At 42.1% G+C, this 17,826-nt stretch overlaps 1 protein-coding gene across 2 annotated transcripts in view; it reads right to left on the minus strand.

Annotated features, from left to right (window-relative positions):
* The window catches only part of fmnl3 (formin-like 3), a 32,075-nt gene that overhangs the window by 6,225 nt on the left and 8,024 nt on the right, over positions 1-17,826 (minus strand). For both annotated transcript variants that reach the window (XM_085345172.1, XM_085345171.1), the window contains exons 2-21: positions 11,276-11,359; positions 11,072-11,152; positions 10,625-10,701; positions 8,216-8,299; positions 7,600-7,746; positions 6,659-6,767; positions 6,440-6,516; positions 5,941-6,034; positions 4,482-4,556; positions 4,105-4,215; positions 3,849-3,998; positions 3,151-3,252; positions 2,600-2,942; positions 2,122-2,217; positions 1,656-1,780; positions 1,139-1,341; positions 749-1,052; positions 582-662; positions 350-479; positions 52-212 (exon numbers count right to left, since the gene is read on the minus strand). In XM_085345172.1, coding sequence (XP_085201298.1) covers positions 52-212; positions 350-479; positions 582-662; positions 749-1,052; positions 1,139-1,341; positions 1,656-1,780; positions 2,122-2,217; positions 2,600-2,942; positions 3,151-3,252; positions 3,849-3,998; positions 4,105-4,215; positions 4,482-4,556; positions 5,941-6,034; positions 6,440-6,516; positions 6,659-6,767; positions 7,600-7,746; positions 8,216-8,299; positions 10,625-10,701; positions 11,072-11,152; positions 11,276-11,359 — 2,634 coding nt within the window. The remainder of the gene's footprint in view (positions 1-51; positions 213-349; positions 480-581; positions 663-748; positions 1,053-1,138; positions 1,342-1,655; positions 1,781-2,121; positions 2,218-2,599; positions 2,943-3,150; positions 3,253-3,848; positions 3,999-4,104; positions 4,216-4,481; positions 4,557-5,940; positions 6,035-6,439; positions 6,517-6,658; positions 6,768-7,599; positions 7,747-8,215; positions 8,300-10,624; positions 10,702-11,071; positions 11,153-11,275; positions 11,360-17,826) is intronic.

Here is a 17,826-nt window from a genome sequence, read left to right on the forward strand (position 1 = left end):
TTGTTCCAGCGGATAATTTGAGGTTTTGGAGGTGAAGACGCTGTCGGATACCTCTGCCATTTTGGCGTCCTTCTGTAGCTTGTCCAGCTGTGAGTCACTAGCCTGGACAAAACCTTTCAGGACTGAGTGGTCGTGGAGACTGCACTCTCTCCGGATGAGGTCCATGCCTTTCCCCAGCTCTCGAACATCCAGCAGGACGTTTTCCAGAGACACTTTGCACGCAGACATCAGAGCATATTTTAAGTATATCACGTAGCGTTTTATCCAGATGTTAACACCTGACCTTTCTGTGAAAATACTGCATCTCCACGAGGTTGCTGACAGAGTTTAATATTTGGTGCACGCTCACCTGCTGCAGCTTTGTCCACAAAGTGCAATTCATTGTAGAAGTTGGTCAGTTCAGGGTACTTCTCTTTCACAATAAGAGCTATGTAGTGGAGCAATGTCATCTTTCTGTCTGTAGACTTAGTGTCCAGAAGCTGTGTAAAAAACATTGTTAGGAAAAGCAATTTAATAATAAACTCTGCAGCACACTTTTGTGCTGACTGGAATTCCAGTAAACTTCACTACTGATTACTCACCAGATCAAGGCTTTGTAATTTGAAACCATAAACGCAGCCTCGTTTGCTGCTGTTCATGTAGTTTCCTAGGGCTAAGATGATCTACGAGTAAACCAAAAGCACCGAGTGAATATATGCATTAAAAAATACAAACGCTGCTGCTGTGAAAGTCAACAAACACATCTCACTTCAAGCATCCTCTTGAGCTTTGGTGCCGACTTGATTGAGCCAGAAGCAGCAATGATGGCGTTGAGCTGTGGCGTGAGCATGCTCACGTTGTCGGCAAAGTTTCCAACAAAGGTGATAATGTTCATTCTCTGCGTCAGCCTCTCGATCTTGCTGAATAACAACATGAAGCGATCCTCCTCTGCTAACTGATCCAGCGGACGCCGCTCGCGCTCGTACTGACGCATCACCTTCACTTCTGCCTCGGTGGGCAGGAAACGCATCAGGCACTCCACAAAGTCGACAGGTAAGGCCTTGAGGTCAAACCTGAGTGAAGATAACACGTTACCTGTAACTTGTTCCACAGAAAATTATGTAAGTATGTAAAGTTTACGTAAAAGACAGGTGCATACTTCTCTATGGCTTTGCAGATCTCTTCTGTTGTCTTGTTAGCCTTTCGCAGTGTGATGGCTAAGTTCTTGGAGCGATTGGCGTCCAGAAGTGTGACTTTGTTTGCCACCTTATTGGCTACTTTGCTCTTTGTGCAGGAAAGATCCACAACTGGACCCTGGGCTCTCGTCTTAAATAGCTCCTCAAACCTCTCCAGCTCCAGCTCCTGCATGTGAATAACAACTCAACTTTTACTTGCTCTAAATTGATGTTAAAAGTCCTGAACACATAAGTGTTATGGTGTTGGTATGAAGCTGGTTATTTCGCGACACACTGCTCTTATCATTTAAGTTTAGTTTTGCTTTACTTTTTCCTCTTATTAAGGTTTGAACTCAACTGGAAGAGACTAGAGAAACCTGAGCTTTTGACTATGGAAAAGTTTTACTGAGATTAATACTAATTTACCATAAATTCAAATTTGACACATATTAACCAAGACCTACATCTTAACATGAAAGAGGTTTTATCTTCTTGATTTACCTCTAGCACACGTTCATCATCGATCTCGTTGAAGACTGTGCCATTGATCTGATTGGGCTTCAAGGCCGTCCAGTTAAACACAGGCAAGCGGAACTTGGTCTTTATAGGCTTCTTGATCCTGATAGCTGTGGTGAAGAAAGTGTTCGTTGAATTCAGAATGAACGGTACTTATATACCACTTTTCAACGCGAAGCTTTATTCAGCCACTCACACACATTCATACAACCATCTTTTTCTATGGCTAAGTGATTTTCGCCTATCGTTCACACACTTATACTCCGACGGATGCATCTTAGAGTTCTGGACACTTCAGCGCACAGACTAGAGGAGCCAGGGATCAACCTACCGACCTTCAGATTAGTAATCCACTCTACCTCCTGCCACCCACAATCCTCTGATCTAGTCAACCTTGAACATCAAAATCGAAGGCAAAGACAACCAAGTTTAATTTTGTGTGCACGCTCACCTGACAGACCTACGCTCAAGATGACAGAGGGGGAAGCTTCTGGCAGAGGAGGAGCAAGGGGAGGAGGTGGTGGTGGTGGGACTGGCGCAGTGTGTCCTGTAATTAATGCAGAAGAGTATTTTTATTGCATGTTTAGCAACAGCTTCGTGTTCTACGTGAGCTGCCACCTCGGCCTGACAATCGCTGAAAACTGATTTTTAAAGTTAGTGAAACCTGATAAAGTCTAGTTTGGATAAAAGGCTGGAAAGTGCTCCAACAGTCAGTGCGGCCTTTCCGGAGACAAAGGAAACCAGCCTTATGTTTCCCTTTCCTGTCTGGCTTAGAAGAACACTGCTGTGACCCATCACTTGGTTTGGCACGAATGAACAAATATAGGGAACTGAAAATAAATCTGCTCTGAGGGTCCACAGATGAGAAAGTCAACTTTCACATACATATACATGAATCACTAGACTGCGAGTCACAGTGTTGTCATCACCTGAAGCAGATGGCAGGGGAGGGGGAGGGGGAGGAGGCGGTGGAGGCGGAGGTGCTTCGCTGGCTGGTGGTAAACTTGTGTCGGGTCCTCCTAGTTCTGTCAGCCCTGCCGTTGAACCCAAAGACAGCTTTCCGATGTTTCCCAAGGGTATCCCGGCACTGCCGACGCCCAGCGGCTCGATGGCGATGTCTCCATCAGGTTTCTTGTGCAAGCGGATGGTGCCCTGCTGTTCGAGCTCCAGCAGACGCTTCTCAATGTTGAAGTGCCTCTGAAATGCAGCATCCTTCTCCTTGATCATCCTCCTCAGGGTGTTAACCTGAGTGCTGGTTGACTCGTATGTCTCCTGAGCAGTCACCAGGGGGTGATAAAGAGCATAATGCACAGTGACTCCACAAGCTAAACAAACATCCTGTCTCTTTGTGACCTAATTTGCTAATACAGCAATTTAGCCACAAGCATATGAACCTGATCTCTGCTAACAGGCACGGAATCTGAAGCCTTTATGATGCGAGGAGAGCAAGAAATATCACGTCGATAGGACTGTGGCTTACCCGTATTACGTTCAGCTCCTTATCTTTCTGAATGAGCAGCTTCTCCAGATCGGCTACTTTCATCATTGTTTCATTCTCAACCTCCAGAAGCTTCTCAGTCACCTAGAAGAGAAGATGGAGCAACACTGAGATGAGAGAAGGAAAGAATTGATCCACACAGTGGGCATCTTTCCCAGCTCCACTTCCCCATCCCTCCTCCCCATACACTGCATCATCACTAAGAAATAAGATACAGCGAGCAGCATGATGCAGCAATAACATGACACAGCTCTCAGTTTTGATTTTACATTACACATCTTTGCTAAGGAATTCAGAGAGAATCTTCACCCTCTTCCTCCCCCATCATTTCTGACCTCTGAGAGCAGAGTTTGTTTTCAAATTCCAAGAATGATGTCAGGGGCTGCCTACGACCTTTCCATGTGAAGAAGGTCTTTGCAAAGCAGCGTGGGATACAAAGGCAATAGCCCAGAAAGACCGAGCCAACACGAGAACAATAATAAGATTGTTTCACGCACTCCATTTTCCAGCATTCCCCACCCAATTATTATCCTGAACCACTTGTGAAGTGCAAACACCGAGTAGATTTCTAATTGCCATGTAGAAACAGCCAACTTAAGTACATAGCTGGTGAACCACAACAATCTCATAAATGTGTATAGAGAGCAGTGTTGGTGGTCCAGACTGGGTGGTGCACTTACGTGGGACAGGTGCTCCTCCAGTTCCTCCACCTTCTCCAGCGCTGCATTCTTGGTTTCGGCATCTTCTAGCAGGCCACCCACATCAAATACATTATCAAGGTAAGCCTGGATCTGAACCGACAGCTTGTCGCTCTCCGTGTGTTTAGATTTCTGGCACGAGAGAGAATAAATTCAACATTAGTGACACTCCGCGAATAGTCTCCACGTGGACAATGAGAGCGATTGGCCCAGTTTAAGCACAACATTATTTCTTTACCTCCAGGAAGTCATCTAGTCCCAGTTTGGTGAATTCATACTGCAGATGCACTCTGAAGTTCATGTCTTCAACTGAGTGGACCACAATGTTGATGAACTGCATGCAAGCAACCTGGAGAACAAATGCAAACAGACACCAGCTCATTAATATTCTTTATATACTTGATACGTATAATCTGTATCAGGATATTTTATCTTAAAACTGACATATAGTCCACTGGATTTTGCATTTGCACCTTGTATAAAAGTGTGTTTTCCTTTATACAGATAATAATAAAAAATACCTTTGGCATTTGAGCCAGACATTTTTATTTGTACTGATGGATGTACTCTCACACAAAAAAGACACATCTGTATGTAACTAAACGCTTGTCTTACCATGAAGTCAATGTTTCCCTCTTCACTGCGGAAGTAATCCATCAGTCTCTCGAAGCGATGCTTCTCTTTGCAAACCTGAAACACACCAGGTGAAGCAAAATAAAGATTTTTTTTCTCTGGTTTACAAAGTAGAACAAAAACTTTGTCCGATGTAGACAAAAAATAAGAGACCCGAGAAAGGACGTTTTTATTGAATGTCAAAGTGGTACCTTAGGGAAATATTACCTATATTTATCACCTAAAATCAACCATACTACATGTTTTTTTTTTGTCCATGGCACTTTACAAATTATTTATTTATTAATTAAGAAAAAAAATCATGCCTTTGGAGCAAACCACAATGCTGAGGTGTTCATGAAGTATGCAGCAAAATCAATGAAGCCAATGGCTTCATAATGTTGTGCTGTGGACATAACAAATATCTGATAAACTGCTGCTTTCACTGATGTGTTACAGCTCTATCAACAAAAGCATAATCAGGGTAAATCAACTATTTCTTTTATTCTGTTTTTCTACTTGCAAACAACATAATCTCAGTGTTTGACTTACGTTGTTTCTTAAGTTGATGAAATAAAAATCCTTTTCCTTGCACACAAACACTGTAGCTGTGGATCTAAAATTTGACGACCAGTACAGCTGCTATGATTTTTCTCTGAGCTTTATAGAACAGCATTCTCTTATTTGGCACCTCAGTCATAGAATAACAGTCAGAGCACATTACAGCTGAATGCTTTTTTTTCTTGGGAGAGTTCAGAGCTCTCATAAAGACTTCTGCAAATGAACAGCAACTGCTATCGATCTTGGCCAGGTCCACCTTGACAAAGAGATGTTAATCTCAAGAGAATTCCTGGTTAAATAAAGGTTGAATAAATGAAATGAATAAAAACATAGAATGAATAGCAAACGTGACCTTCTCCCTGTGAGATCTCAGACACCTGTCACTTTGTGTTAATGCATCATTTTGGAAAAACAGCAGTACTATGTTGTTTCCACTAGAGAGTTGATTAGCTCTTGGGTCTCGCTGAGGCTTTGGACTGTAAGGCATTTTGTCTGGTTCCGGAGTTTAGGTGACTGTACGAGCAAAAAGCAAAAAGGCTAAGCAAATCTTTCTGGTTCACTGGCTCCCACTGGGAAGTGATCCTCTGATTATTGTTCAAGGTTACTTAACATCTGATGTCTTAATGAGTCCAATAATCTCAGACACGCCACCATAGAGCTTTGCTTGCAACCTCAGATAGATAAAATCTCTCAGAGCTTCTCAGTTTTCGGCCCGCTACACTTGACCTTTATGCCTTTATGCACGCCAGTGATGTGGGAAATTAGGGCAATTATATTGATGTTACTTAAATTTTGATTAGTATATTCAGACATAGCTAGGCCAGCGATATGTTACAACTTAATCCTGAACATAACAACTTGAGAGCTTGTTAAAAATTCATTAAAAAGTTGCAATAGGCACCTCTTTGAAGTTGTCAAATGCTGAAAGGATGATCTCATGACCTCCTCGGACAAGACAAACAGCAGCCAGCAGCTCAAGGACCAAAGCTTTTGTCCTGAAAATGCACCAAACTTTCATCAATACAACTACATTTTTTTAAAAAGTACAGTTTTATATGTTCTATCACAAAATTCAAGCATCCTCAAAATTGGTGTAGATATTAACATACAGGGCTCAAAAGTCATAATCTGCATTAATGTCTGAAGCTTTGGTGGGTGTTTCCATGGTTTTTACGTGTTTACCCTCATAGACTTTATTATGAAGTAATCAGTCTCAGTGGTTTACCACAAATCTCCCTTTAGAAAACATTCCCTTAACGACCCGTGTATACACCTCTGATCCTCGACTTCAGAGAGAAGCAGAGGCCCACGGAGAAGCATATCGTATGAATTGGCTGCAGGGTTTCCCCTTTTGTTTGGCCCGGCCCTGCTTTTATGGAGGAGGGGTCCTGAGTTCTTACCGTGGGTTCTTATTGTTCAAGCTGAGAGCAATTTCATTGACTGCATGTGCATGAGACATGACCATATTGAAACCGTACTGCATGGAGAGAGACAGAGAGACAGAGAGGATGTGGTCAGAAAACCTGCATAAAGGTTCAGCACTTGACTGCACAGGAAGCATATCATGCTCCAAGTTTATGAGACATATCTGATTGTGGGTCGTAGGTGGTTCCTGGTACCTGGTAGTTCATGATTGCTCTCAGGCACATGATGCACACATGCACATCATCCTTTTGACTCACGAGGCGGGAGTTCTTGATGGTTTTGCTATTCGCGACTGAGCCGTAGCTGCAACAGATTCAGCACATTAAAGCAAATTCAGCAATGAAATTCATGTTCTGGCTTCTATTCTGTTAGTCAAACAGAGCTCTGAAGTGTATCTACTATTTTCTATGATTTTTGTTTTAAGTGTGTCGCAGCGAGAGACAGAAAGAGAAAATTACAGAGAATGAGGTCTGACAGAAAAAAACTTAGATGGCTTTTGAGGTTACAGATGCATTATGGGAAATGCCTGGTTTCCTTGTTGCTGTTAACAGACCGAATTCTGTTCACAGACTGCTATTATGTAACTGTATTGCACAGTCATTTCATGGTAACTGTTCTGGTAAGGTTTATGATCGGGATAACCATACATCAAGAATATGTTTTTTTTTTCCATACTTTGTTACAAATGTGGGCGGAAAAACTTTTTATACCTTCTACCAATAACAGTTCAGTAGTAATTTATCTGACAATATATTTATATAATATTTATAAGTCTAGAGTCTGTCCTTGTGGACTATTTTTGTGCACCCTTATATAATATCTGTTTTTCCGATCAGACTTTACACCCTATCTGTCTTTAAGTCATGTCTCTACAGTGGTGAAGAGGAGAATCACAACTGTCCAACATATGTTGCTGCTCACAGCTGGATCTCATCTGTGGACAGTGCAGATGCACATCTGGGCAGATGAAGGAGAACGGTTAACAAAGAGAGACAGATAGCACTAAAGGTCAGAGACTTTTTAACAAACCAGTACTAAGACAATGGGCTTGCATGCAAATATAGCATTCAAGGTTAGCAGAGCAAGGCAGTAACAGAGGAAGCTAATAGCGGGAAGCTTGCTTAGCAATACGTACCGAAGAACAGACTGGCGGGCAGAGCGCACCAGAGTGTTGCAGAAGGGTTGGGCGTTCGTATGGTGCAGATCCTCTATGGACCTGCTCCAAGATTTAGACTTGTCCAAGAAGCTATCCTCCCAATTTTCCAGCCCCTCAAAATCCAACCTGGGCCATAGACAAACAGAGAAGCCAACACAGAGGCACAGGGGTGTAGATGAGAGGCATGGGGGAGGTTAGGTTTGCAAGGCAGCTTAGTAGAGAGCCAGGCATTATCACAAGAACTGTCATCAAGCTGCACGATAAAGCTCAGCACACAGATTCTGTCCCAAAGTATAGCTCAGCACTCAACCAGGTAGCATCCGTCCAGAAATGCATTCACGTTACAAAGTATGCAACAAGACACAGGAAATACATCCAATGAATGCAATGTACTAATATCACAGGCTCTAAAAGACTCAGCAGCTGGATTCACAGCCCAACCCAGTTCCTAAGGAAAGGTTTGGTCAAGAGGTGTGTGTGTGTGTGTGTGTGTGTGTGTGTGTGTGTGTGTGTGTGTGTGTGTGTGTGTGTGTGTGTGTGTGTGTGTGTGTGTGTGTGTGTGTGTGTGTGTGTGTGTGTGTGTGTGTGTTCTTACATGACTGCACACTGAGCAAAGGAGAGGTATTCAACAAGGACATCAAGACCTCTGTTTTCATCATTGAGGAACTCCCTGACCCACCTGTGACGCATGAAAGCAGAGAGAGGTTAGCGGGGCGCCAGATCCAGAGTACACCCTTATCCTTTCGGACAGCCCGTTACCGACTAACAGAGAGAGAGAGACATAAAGAAAACTAGGATTCTTCTTATTCTGAAGCCTTCTCATAAATCCTTTTGTACTTAAAGAACTGGTTTAGAACAACTCAGGTCTAGTTTTGGCTTTTCTGCTGATCAATTGTAATACCAGTTATTTGTCCTTTTGGGTTTGCTTTGTTTTGCTTTTCTTTTTTAATTTATAAAAAGAACAAATAATAACTGAAATAAGGACAGCTAGCAGAGCACGTGACAGAAGAATGAACTTTAAAATGCTGAGGGAACATTTATCATTGTACTGTGTGACGTGGAATCACAATAGCAACTGATAAAACAGATGTGTACAGATGTATATAAGGAAAGGCTGTGTGATAATGTAACTAGATGTAGAGCCCCAGTACTTCTCTCAACCGCAACGAATATCAATGAGTTTTTAAGCAACTGTTCTAATAAATTAATAAATTACATAAGTGAAAGGAAGATTCTTTATATTGTCTTTCTTTTTCTTATTGCTATTTATTCTTTAGTGGATCTCTTTATTGTAGCTTTAAATGTAATTGTAAATCATGGATAGACTAGCAGGCAGGTTTAAACAAATTATTCATACACTGGTTCAACTTTGGCTGAACTTTTCATAGTTGTTATTTAAGTAATGCTGGAAGTTTTTAGAGGCATTTAAGCTTTCATATTCCGCTTCATTCACATCCAGCTGAATTTTCGGACACATCATGCTACTTGTTCATCTGATTTGTAGTTATACAGATCTACCATATATCCAGGTAATGATACTTCGGTAACTATTATAGGCAACATAATTACAAAAAAATGAGACGAAAGTTGTAATAAATGAGAATTATTTGGGATGACGGCTCTTCAATAGCTCTAAAAGAAAGTGGAAAAAATTCCATGGAAAGTAAAGCAGAGCAAGGCTTCAGTTTTCCTCACTCCAGTTTTCTCCAAACAAAGGAATTCCCATTGCAGCTAGAGAAAGAATGTGGAGGGCATATGGCTAAGAGAGCTGGGCTCAGGAAGAACCCCTGACACTCAACAGTATTTAGTCTGCCTCCCCCACAGACCCCTTTACCTCCTCCCCACATTTTGAGGGAACTCCAGGGGGAGATGGAATGAGGTAAAAGGTTCTTAAAATAGTCTTGAAATGATGGCTGTGATGACAGATTGCTGGTCAGCCAATGGAAAGTTAGGCAGGAAACCAATCAGGACCCTGACAGCGGAGGGAAGGAGGAAGAGGGAAAAGGAAGAGAGGTGAGCAGAGGAGCAGAGGAAAGCGAACAAAGCAACCAGACCGGGTCCAGGAGGGAGGAGGGGGGACGAGGAGGTGGGCTTGATCATCAGCTTCCTGCCCCCCTCCCTCGTTGCTGTGAACCCTCACTCTTTCCTCCCTGTACTTCTCTCCAACCAGTTGCTATTTCAGATTTTCTTGGCAATCTCAGGAATAACACACCAGACAGGGCTGAGGATTCAGACACACAATAAACCGGCATCTGTTACACTTAATCCCACCCACAAAAGTCTTCTGAAAATAGATCTCCTTTTCCTTTGCCTGTGAGCCTTTCTGGAAACTGCATTGAAAAAGAAAAAGTCCTTTATTGATGAAGGCAAATTGTATAAGAGTTATTCACGTGGCTCAATGAAGTCCATAAAAAATGAAGGTATGTTTTACTTTGGTTCACGGATTAAGTGGCAAGTCACTGCAGCACCTCCATGACTACGGATTACGTAGATCATGTCTGCAACACTGAAGGCTACGAATCGATAAAATAGCATCCACGTGTGTGATGGATGAGGAGGAAAATGTACTGCTTTTGAGTCTGCAATGCAAAAATGTGGTTTGCTTTACTATGCGAGACTTCTGTAAACATACATGTATCCTTGTGTTTGTTCTTGTGCTTTTCACTGGGTTCAGCAATGGTCAGCCGGGCTTCCTGTCCCTCTGGCATACAACAAAGCTTCCTGCTGCCTTCTATGGGGGAGTGGACAAGGCCACACAATGGCTACCATCTGGGCATTATGAGCACCAGCTCTATGAAGTGGAGCTGCAGAGCTTGGCAGTTGGAACAATAGGAGGGGGGAATCTGGGCACCAGAAAAAGCTCTGGGTCCCTGCAGCAGCAGCAGCAGCAGGGACACACAATAGAATATTCTTTACCGGGCAAAACAATAATGTGGTTTCCTTGAGCTTTAGATGAATAGACCTGCATAATTCACCAGAAAAATAGAAGCTAAGACATGATTACCCAATGTGATTTGTCCTCAGTGAAATCTCCAGTTCCCTCAGGACTTTTGTAGATTCCTGCACACGCCTGCGAAACTTCTGTAAGACACAACGAATGCTGGTTATTACAGGTTACATTGAAGCTGTGCTTTCTAGGCAGTTTTCATGAGAACTTTTCAGTTCCTCAAAAACAACAATAATCCTACTCAGCAGGTTTAGTGTTGCCCTCATCTTCAGGCTGAACTGTAAAATAGAGGATGAATAAAGGAGAACCAGAGAAGTCAAACACCCTGCAACCTGACCAATGAACTTCTGATACTTTAAGCTGGTAACAGCTGATAATGCCTCAAGCAGAGATAAGGAGAAGGTGCATCAGAGCTGTCACAGAAGTTGTGTGTGTAACCTGTAAGTAGACTTTGACACGCATCAATCAGCCGGGTTCTACTTTATGATTTTTGTACGGTCCCACCTTTCGTGTTACTCCAGGATCTAAGTACCCGCGAAGCTTCTGGATGTAGGTGTGAGGAGGATTCTTCACCTGAAACCTCTCCTGAAGATACACAAAAGAGCGGCGTGATGTAAGTTGCTGCAGTCAGCCACACCAAAATGTGGACAGGTGTGTGTAGTCTTACAGCAGGTTTACTAATTAATGATACAAAGTTCACAAATTCACCTGGTCGCAGATCAGGTCCCACTTCTTCTCATTGTCATACTGTCTGAGGAGCCGGGCTTTGTCTGGAGGCAGGTTCATAGAGTTCTGGGAAACAGAAAAAAACAAATAATGTAAGCATTCGTTTCATTCATAGTGTCTTTATGAGTCTCTGGCGCCATCAGCAAACTGATGACAACGTTTTCAAGACTTATACCGTGACCTCACTTCCTGTGTTGACATTTGGCATCCTGTTGAAGGAGACGACGTGCATCTCCTTCCCACTCTTTGGTCTCAGTATTGTTCAGGCAGCACATTTCTTCATAACACAACATGCTGCTATCAGGGTACCGGCCTATTACCGGACCTGTCATCAGACTTGTTATGTAAACCAGCAACACTTGAATGCCACACGAGATGACCTGATGCAGCCGTTTTTCTGGGCTCAATTTAAACCCCATATTATGTAATCTGTATTTAGAAACTAAGCACAAATTTAGGATCTCATGTCCTCATGACTGCTTTAAAAAAATAACGCAAGCTGAATGACACTAGTGTTTGACTAATTACTTCCTCCAATGACACAAATGCTTATAAACAGAGGTTGACATGGAAATCTTAGATAGGAGGAAGTGCAACAATAAGGAGCAAACTAGTCACTGAAACCGACTGCCTCACTGATTCTCTTTGAAGAAATGTGCGATTGTTTTTGCACTCAGACCCCTCATTTCCAACAGTGTCAACAGTATCCCAAAGCTCAGCCACAAATGGCCCGTCAGCTTGACTTTTAACCTGCAGCTATAACTCAGACTGCTGTCTAAAATGCAACAGCTTGCCTTTTTAACCCATCCCACCAGGCCAGATGTGATGTTCACGCTGGCATGTTCCAGTGTGGAAAACAACACATACTTGTTTCTATGGTAGCAACTCAGTCACCAGAAGTGGTGGAAATATCGCACGAGAATATATTAAAATGACTTTTCCAAATCATTGCTCACTCCATCACAGCGTCATGAATCATTTTGTCCTTGCAAGCGCCAAATATGGAGGCAAATATGGTCCTGCCAGGACCATAAAGAGCTAATAATTTCTATACACGTTCACAGCTTTGTGATCACAGATTGCAGCACACATTCAAAAATAAGCGAAACAACTTTGAGCTGGCAGTGGATGCCCAAGAATAGCTATAAACAAGGTAAACTAAGAAAATGCAGGGCAGAGCTATAACAGGCTATCACCAGAGTGGAAAGCAGTGTGAAGATTTCACATATGGCTTATTTTGACTAACCCAAAATACCCACGCTGGAGAGAAAAAAGAAGTAACATGGGTACCAGATGTTCAGAATTACAAGAGGAATGTGTCCTGTTTGTAGTAGTAGTTTATAGTAGTAAACTTCTCTCATGTCTGACCCCCAAGCTGCTCTCTCCTCCTTTGCCTCTCCTGGGACAAGATTTACCTACAAGACCATCTTTAGGAAGGTCATAGATCTTCCACGTGTCTTTAATAAATGGTTTGTCTGAACTTTTTGGGTTTTTCCAAAAAACAGATCAATAATTTTTAATTTTTAATAAGACGGTTGTTCCAAATTGCCTCCTATCACTGTTCACTGATTAAAAACCGTTGTATATTTTTGAATAATAATCTACAGCTGGTCATCATGGGGCAAGAGAAATACGTATTTGTATATATTTATATTTGCTGGTCAGAGGATGAATTGAAATTTATTTTGATAATCGTAGAGATGACAAACATTAGCTTCTTATTTTGGAACGTTTTTGTGATTTTCTTAGACAAATAAACACATATGATTGACAGGATAGCTATCAAATGAATAATTGACGAACACAATCATAAGCAGCAGCCCTAATTTCCTTTATCGTACACTCTTCTGTGAAGGTAAGGTAAAGAGTTAAGCGAAATAGTCACGACTTTTCTATGGTCGCACGCTTCGGGTTGTACCCCGGCCCCAAAGCCGCCTTTGGTTTCTCAGTCAGTGCACATGAAAGTAGAGACAGGCTAAGAGCAGGGTCTCCTTTTTGTACTAATTTAATTCTGATTTACTGGAAAACATGCAGACCAGATGTATGCACAGATACTTCTTTTAGTAATGAAAAAATAAAAATAGGAACATAATTGATTATAGTTAAAAAAAAGAAAGTATATTTCGCTAAAGACAAATTAATGACCAGAATCCCTCAACTCACCGAAAAGCTATTCTGAGCAATGAGGACACATCACGTACTGCTGTTTAATGATGTTCAACTGTCACCTGAAGCCTCGGGTACTATAAATAAATAGCAGTGTGAGCGACAGAGGGGCAAAAGGCGGAGGGAAAGTTTCCTTTCTGACCAGATTTGGGTAATTTGAGCCAAGTAACCCAATTTAGCTAATTTCATTTCACTTTCTCCCACAGTGATATTATCGCTCGCTTCCTGTGTTTAGAAGAAGCTAAAAGAAGCTAAAGGAGAGGGGGCAGGAGCCTTTTATAATTTCGAAATCACTGGAATGTTTTAAAGGGAAAATACTACAGCTATGCCAAAAATGTTTTGGCGCTCGTTGCCCACATATTCTCTCCTCCAGCATGGCCTTTCTTGTTTGACCTGAGACTGGCATGACAAAGGATTCAGTGTGGAGCTTTGTTTTGATTCGGTGCTGTGCCATTCCCATCCTTTGACATTTGAGCCAACTTTTTTCCTCTCACAGAAAACCGCTAACAATGGCTGGTGGGCAGGGTCAGTGTATGCCCTCTGGTGCTGTGTAAAGCAAAATCCAGCTGAACACAACACCGATACACTTCACAACCAGATGAACTAGTTCTATTGTCACTGCTATCTGACAAATCGTTAGGTCCCAAATGTGAGCAAAGGGTGGAGATTGCAAACACAGCCATTTTGATCTCAGTGCATTAAACTGTTAATTTACTGAGGTTAAATCAGTTAAATGGTAAAAAAAAAAAGTGAAATGCAGACACCATAACATAGATGTGCAAAAGTTCTGTCTTTAAAACATTTCTTTTGGTTTTCTTTAGTGTACATGACTGTAAAGTGAACAAATAAAGACGGAAAACTCGATGGTGCAGAGCAGAGGTCAGCCGTGAGGGGATAAATTCTGAAACAGGCATTTCCGTCATTAACAAAGGATGACAGAGGTTTTAAAGCGTCAACAGTTAAAGTAGTTCATGGGGTCATGTTTCTGGTTAAGAAGAGTCCAGGAAGTCCTAAGCAGAGCGCTCAAGTCACACACAGACCCCCACAAGTGAGGGGATGTTTTGAAGAGCCCATGGACCTTTGAGAAATTAGAGTCGCCAGGGCAACTCCGTCCTGCCCTACGCTGGACAGCTTCCTAATCCAAATGATTTACAATCGGCCCGATGTTACGTTATTGACCTGCAAGTCCCACCAGAAGTCCCCAGAGATACCAGTCTGAAAGCAGGACAAGATGTTTCCTCCACAGCTTTTCTCAGTTTCTCTCACACTTTCAGTTGGGATAGCGCGTCACACCAGTGTGCACAAAACTAAAAGATTTTTAATTGGAGAGCTCTGCTTGTGGAATTTCCTCAACTTGTTTGTTCTTGCAGAGGACAACATGCTGCTCATAAGTTGTTCCCAGGTACGCAACAGACATTTACTCTGTAAGTCACTGGTGCTAAAAACATGGTGCAGGATAAACTGCTCTTTTTTTTTTTTTTTGAGTTGTCTGATAATATGGATTTAAATTAGCAACCCTGCAGTTTGAGAGCAAGACTGCCAGCTCTCAGGCTTACTTGTGGTTCCTAGAGTTTCTAAAAGTAGAATGGGAGGCCAAGCCTTCAGCTATCAGGCCTCGGTCCTGTGGAACCAGCTCTTCAGGATTCAGGAGACAGACACCCTCTCTAGTTTTGAGATTAGCCCCAAAAATTTCCTCATTTTTAATAAAGGTTATAGTTAAGGCTGGACCAGGTGGCCCTGAACCATCCTTTAGTTACACTGCTATAGGTTCAGACTGCTGCAAGACTTGATGTGATGGACTGAACACTTCTTCTCCACTCCCCACATGTTTATATATCATGGCAGCATGTCATTACATTTTTGTCATCTCTTTCCCTTAGTCTGTGTTTTGTCCTGTCTCCCTATGCTCTTTTTTTTCTTTTCTTTTCGCTTCTCTTCTGTCTCTTCTCTTTCCCTTCACCCCCCAGCCAGTCGTGGCAGATGGTTGCACCTCCCTGACTGTGGTTCTGCTGGAGGTTTCTCCCTGTTAAAAGACAGTTTTACCTTTCTGTCTGTACTGTAGGGTCTTTATCTTATGGTGTAAAACACCCTGAGATGACTGTTGTTGTGATTTGGCGCTTTATACTTTTTTAACTGAAATAAGTGACTTACTAAGAAGATACATTCAGTGTGATTCTTTCTTTTGTGGTCTGTCGGTGGGATGGAAATGCAGAGTCTGTGTCTTTTATCTGCTTTGATAGGTTTACACAGAGCAGACAGTTATCATCATCTCACAGGAAAATGAGTGGGTGGCTAAGGAGCTCACTGTCGTAGTTCAAACATGGAGGCCCAGACGGCCCTCGTTCCCCCCAACCTGTCTGTCTGGTCATCAGGGTGGGGTCCAGGAAAACGGGATCTGTGGCTTAACTCAATTGCTACCATAATCAGGGCCGACGACACACTGACCCTATTGCAGGACAAAGCAAGGACTTTTTAAAAATATGTCTCTGCATAACAGTTGTTTCACAACGGCCAGTCAATGACCTTCAACAGATTCTACTAAAACTAATCAGCTACTTACTCTTACTGTTCATGAAGCCATCGATCATTAAATCATGCACTTTACTTCATATGTGCATTCTTGTTGTCTTATTCTTCAGTTTTCTCTGTGCAAACTCTTGCTCCCAAGCAACACAGCTGTATATGAACAAGAGACATCCTTCAATAATCCAGTAACACAAGGAAGATAATGAAACAGCCAATAAGGGTAAGATAAGACCTGGTCCTCATTATTAAAAGGTGCTGTGTGAGGAGGGTGGTAACAGGCAAACTACTGACTGTTACATCCAGCAAGGGGGCAAAGAAAGCACAATGAATAAAGAACCTGGCACAAGAGTGTTTCCCTTAAGCTTATTAAATGCATAGCTTAGATTTAAAGTGATACTCGGAATCCTACTGTACCAGAATATGCTGGACACAGTTCAAGATAAATGTCTCCTTCAGAGGTTTAAAAAAACCTGACTACATCCGAAGTGAACGCGAACATACAGAACCAAATGGATAATTGCCTAACATATTATACTTGTCATACACATGAAATAGAGTTCTACAAGCCAGAATTGTTTATAAGACATGTGGTAAAAGCATAAACCAGACTGGCTGTTTGTGACACAGCCTGTAGCTTTTTATTAATGAATGTCGCTGCCTGGGCTATTGTTGAAGTCCTCCCTTTTTCTTGGTAGGGAAGCACAATAAGAGGAGACAGGATGAGTGGCTCAGCTGTTGTCGTCACTGGGCTGCAGACACTTCCTCAACTCTTCAGGAAATCAAAAACTGCCCTGGGTATTTTTAAATTTGTTGTGTAGCTGTGTAATTGGAGCCTGACCAGTATGTAATGTTTGGAGCTAGTAGCAATATTTGGGGAAGTAAAAACAATTCCACGATCAATATAATGGGTTTAAAAAAAATGTATATGTTCTATTGAAAAGAGATCATGAAGGGAAATCATTTAATTACTTTCCAGCAATCTGTTTAAAAACTACTTTGCGACTTAATGTGAAGATCCCGCTTGACTGCATCAATGTCAGCTTACTCGTCTACATAAACTGGAGTCAGATTAGCGCTGCTGAAACACTCTTAAATTTACATTAAGTATTTTTTCTGCATTGTATTCTGCACAATTTTTTTTTTTTTTTATAAAAGTAACCTTTTGGTTTCAGCATCTTTCAGCAGGACATATCACAAATGCCGATATTTCTGATTGGCCGGTACTCATCCAATATATCGGTCGGTCTTGGTCTACATGTAAAACAAACATTTGTCTTCTATTGCATATTCACTCAAACAATGTATTTACGTATGCAGGTAAAGCTTAACTGATTTGACAGGAAGAGGAGCAGAGTGTGAGAAAACACTGCCCCCCTTTGTCTACGAGATATCTGATCACCTGTCGCTCTTTTTGCAAGGTAACCCAAACCGGGCAAGCGCAACAATGCGTAGGTCCTGCACAAAGATCCTGAAAGACAGAGGGGCCAACAAACCAGCTGCTACCAGTTCTACCAAACACACACTGAAAAGAGGAGGGACAAAGAGTGGAGAGGGGGAGATGCATTTTCTTGAAGGCAGGGCAGCAAAAGTTCTTGGGGTCAGTGCCCCTCCCTGCTCGCCGCTCATGATGGTGGTTTGTGTTTACAAAGTAAATATGAGCAGGCACAGTCACAAGCTTCTTATTAAGACATTAATGTAACAGGTAGGGCAAAGCACCTCGTTTATGTGGAAACACGGTCTCGACAGGCAAACCACATTCTCACTATGCAAAACCTAGAGCGTGTATTTTAAGTGAAGACACAAATACGGAAATCACCTGCAACTGCTTTCGATTTTCCAAC

The sequence above is a fragment of the Diplotaxodon limnothrissa genome, linkage group LG20, assembly GCF_057381915.1.
Source record: "Diplotaxodon limnothrissa isolate DT_005_m linkage group LG20, D_limnothrissa_male_GT1.1, whole genome shotgun sequence".
Lineage (NCBI taxonomy): Eukaryota > Metazoa > Chordata > Actinopteri > Cichliformes > Cichlidae > Diplotaxodon > Diplotaxodon limnothrissa.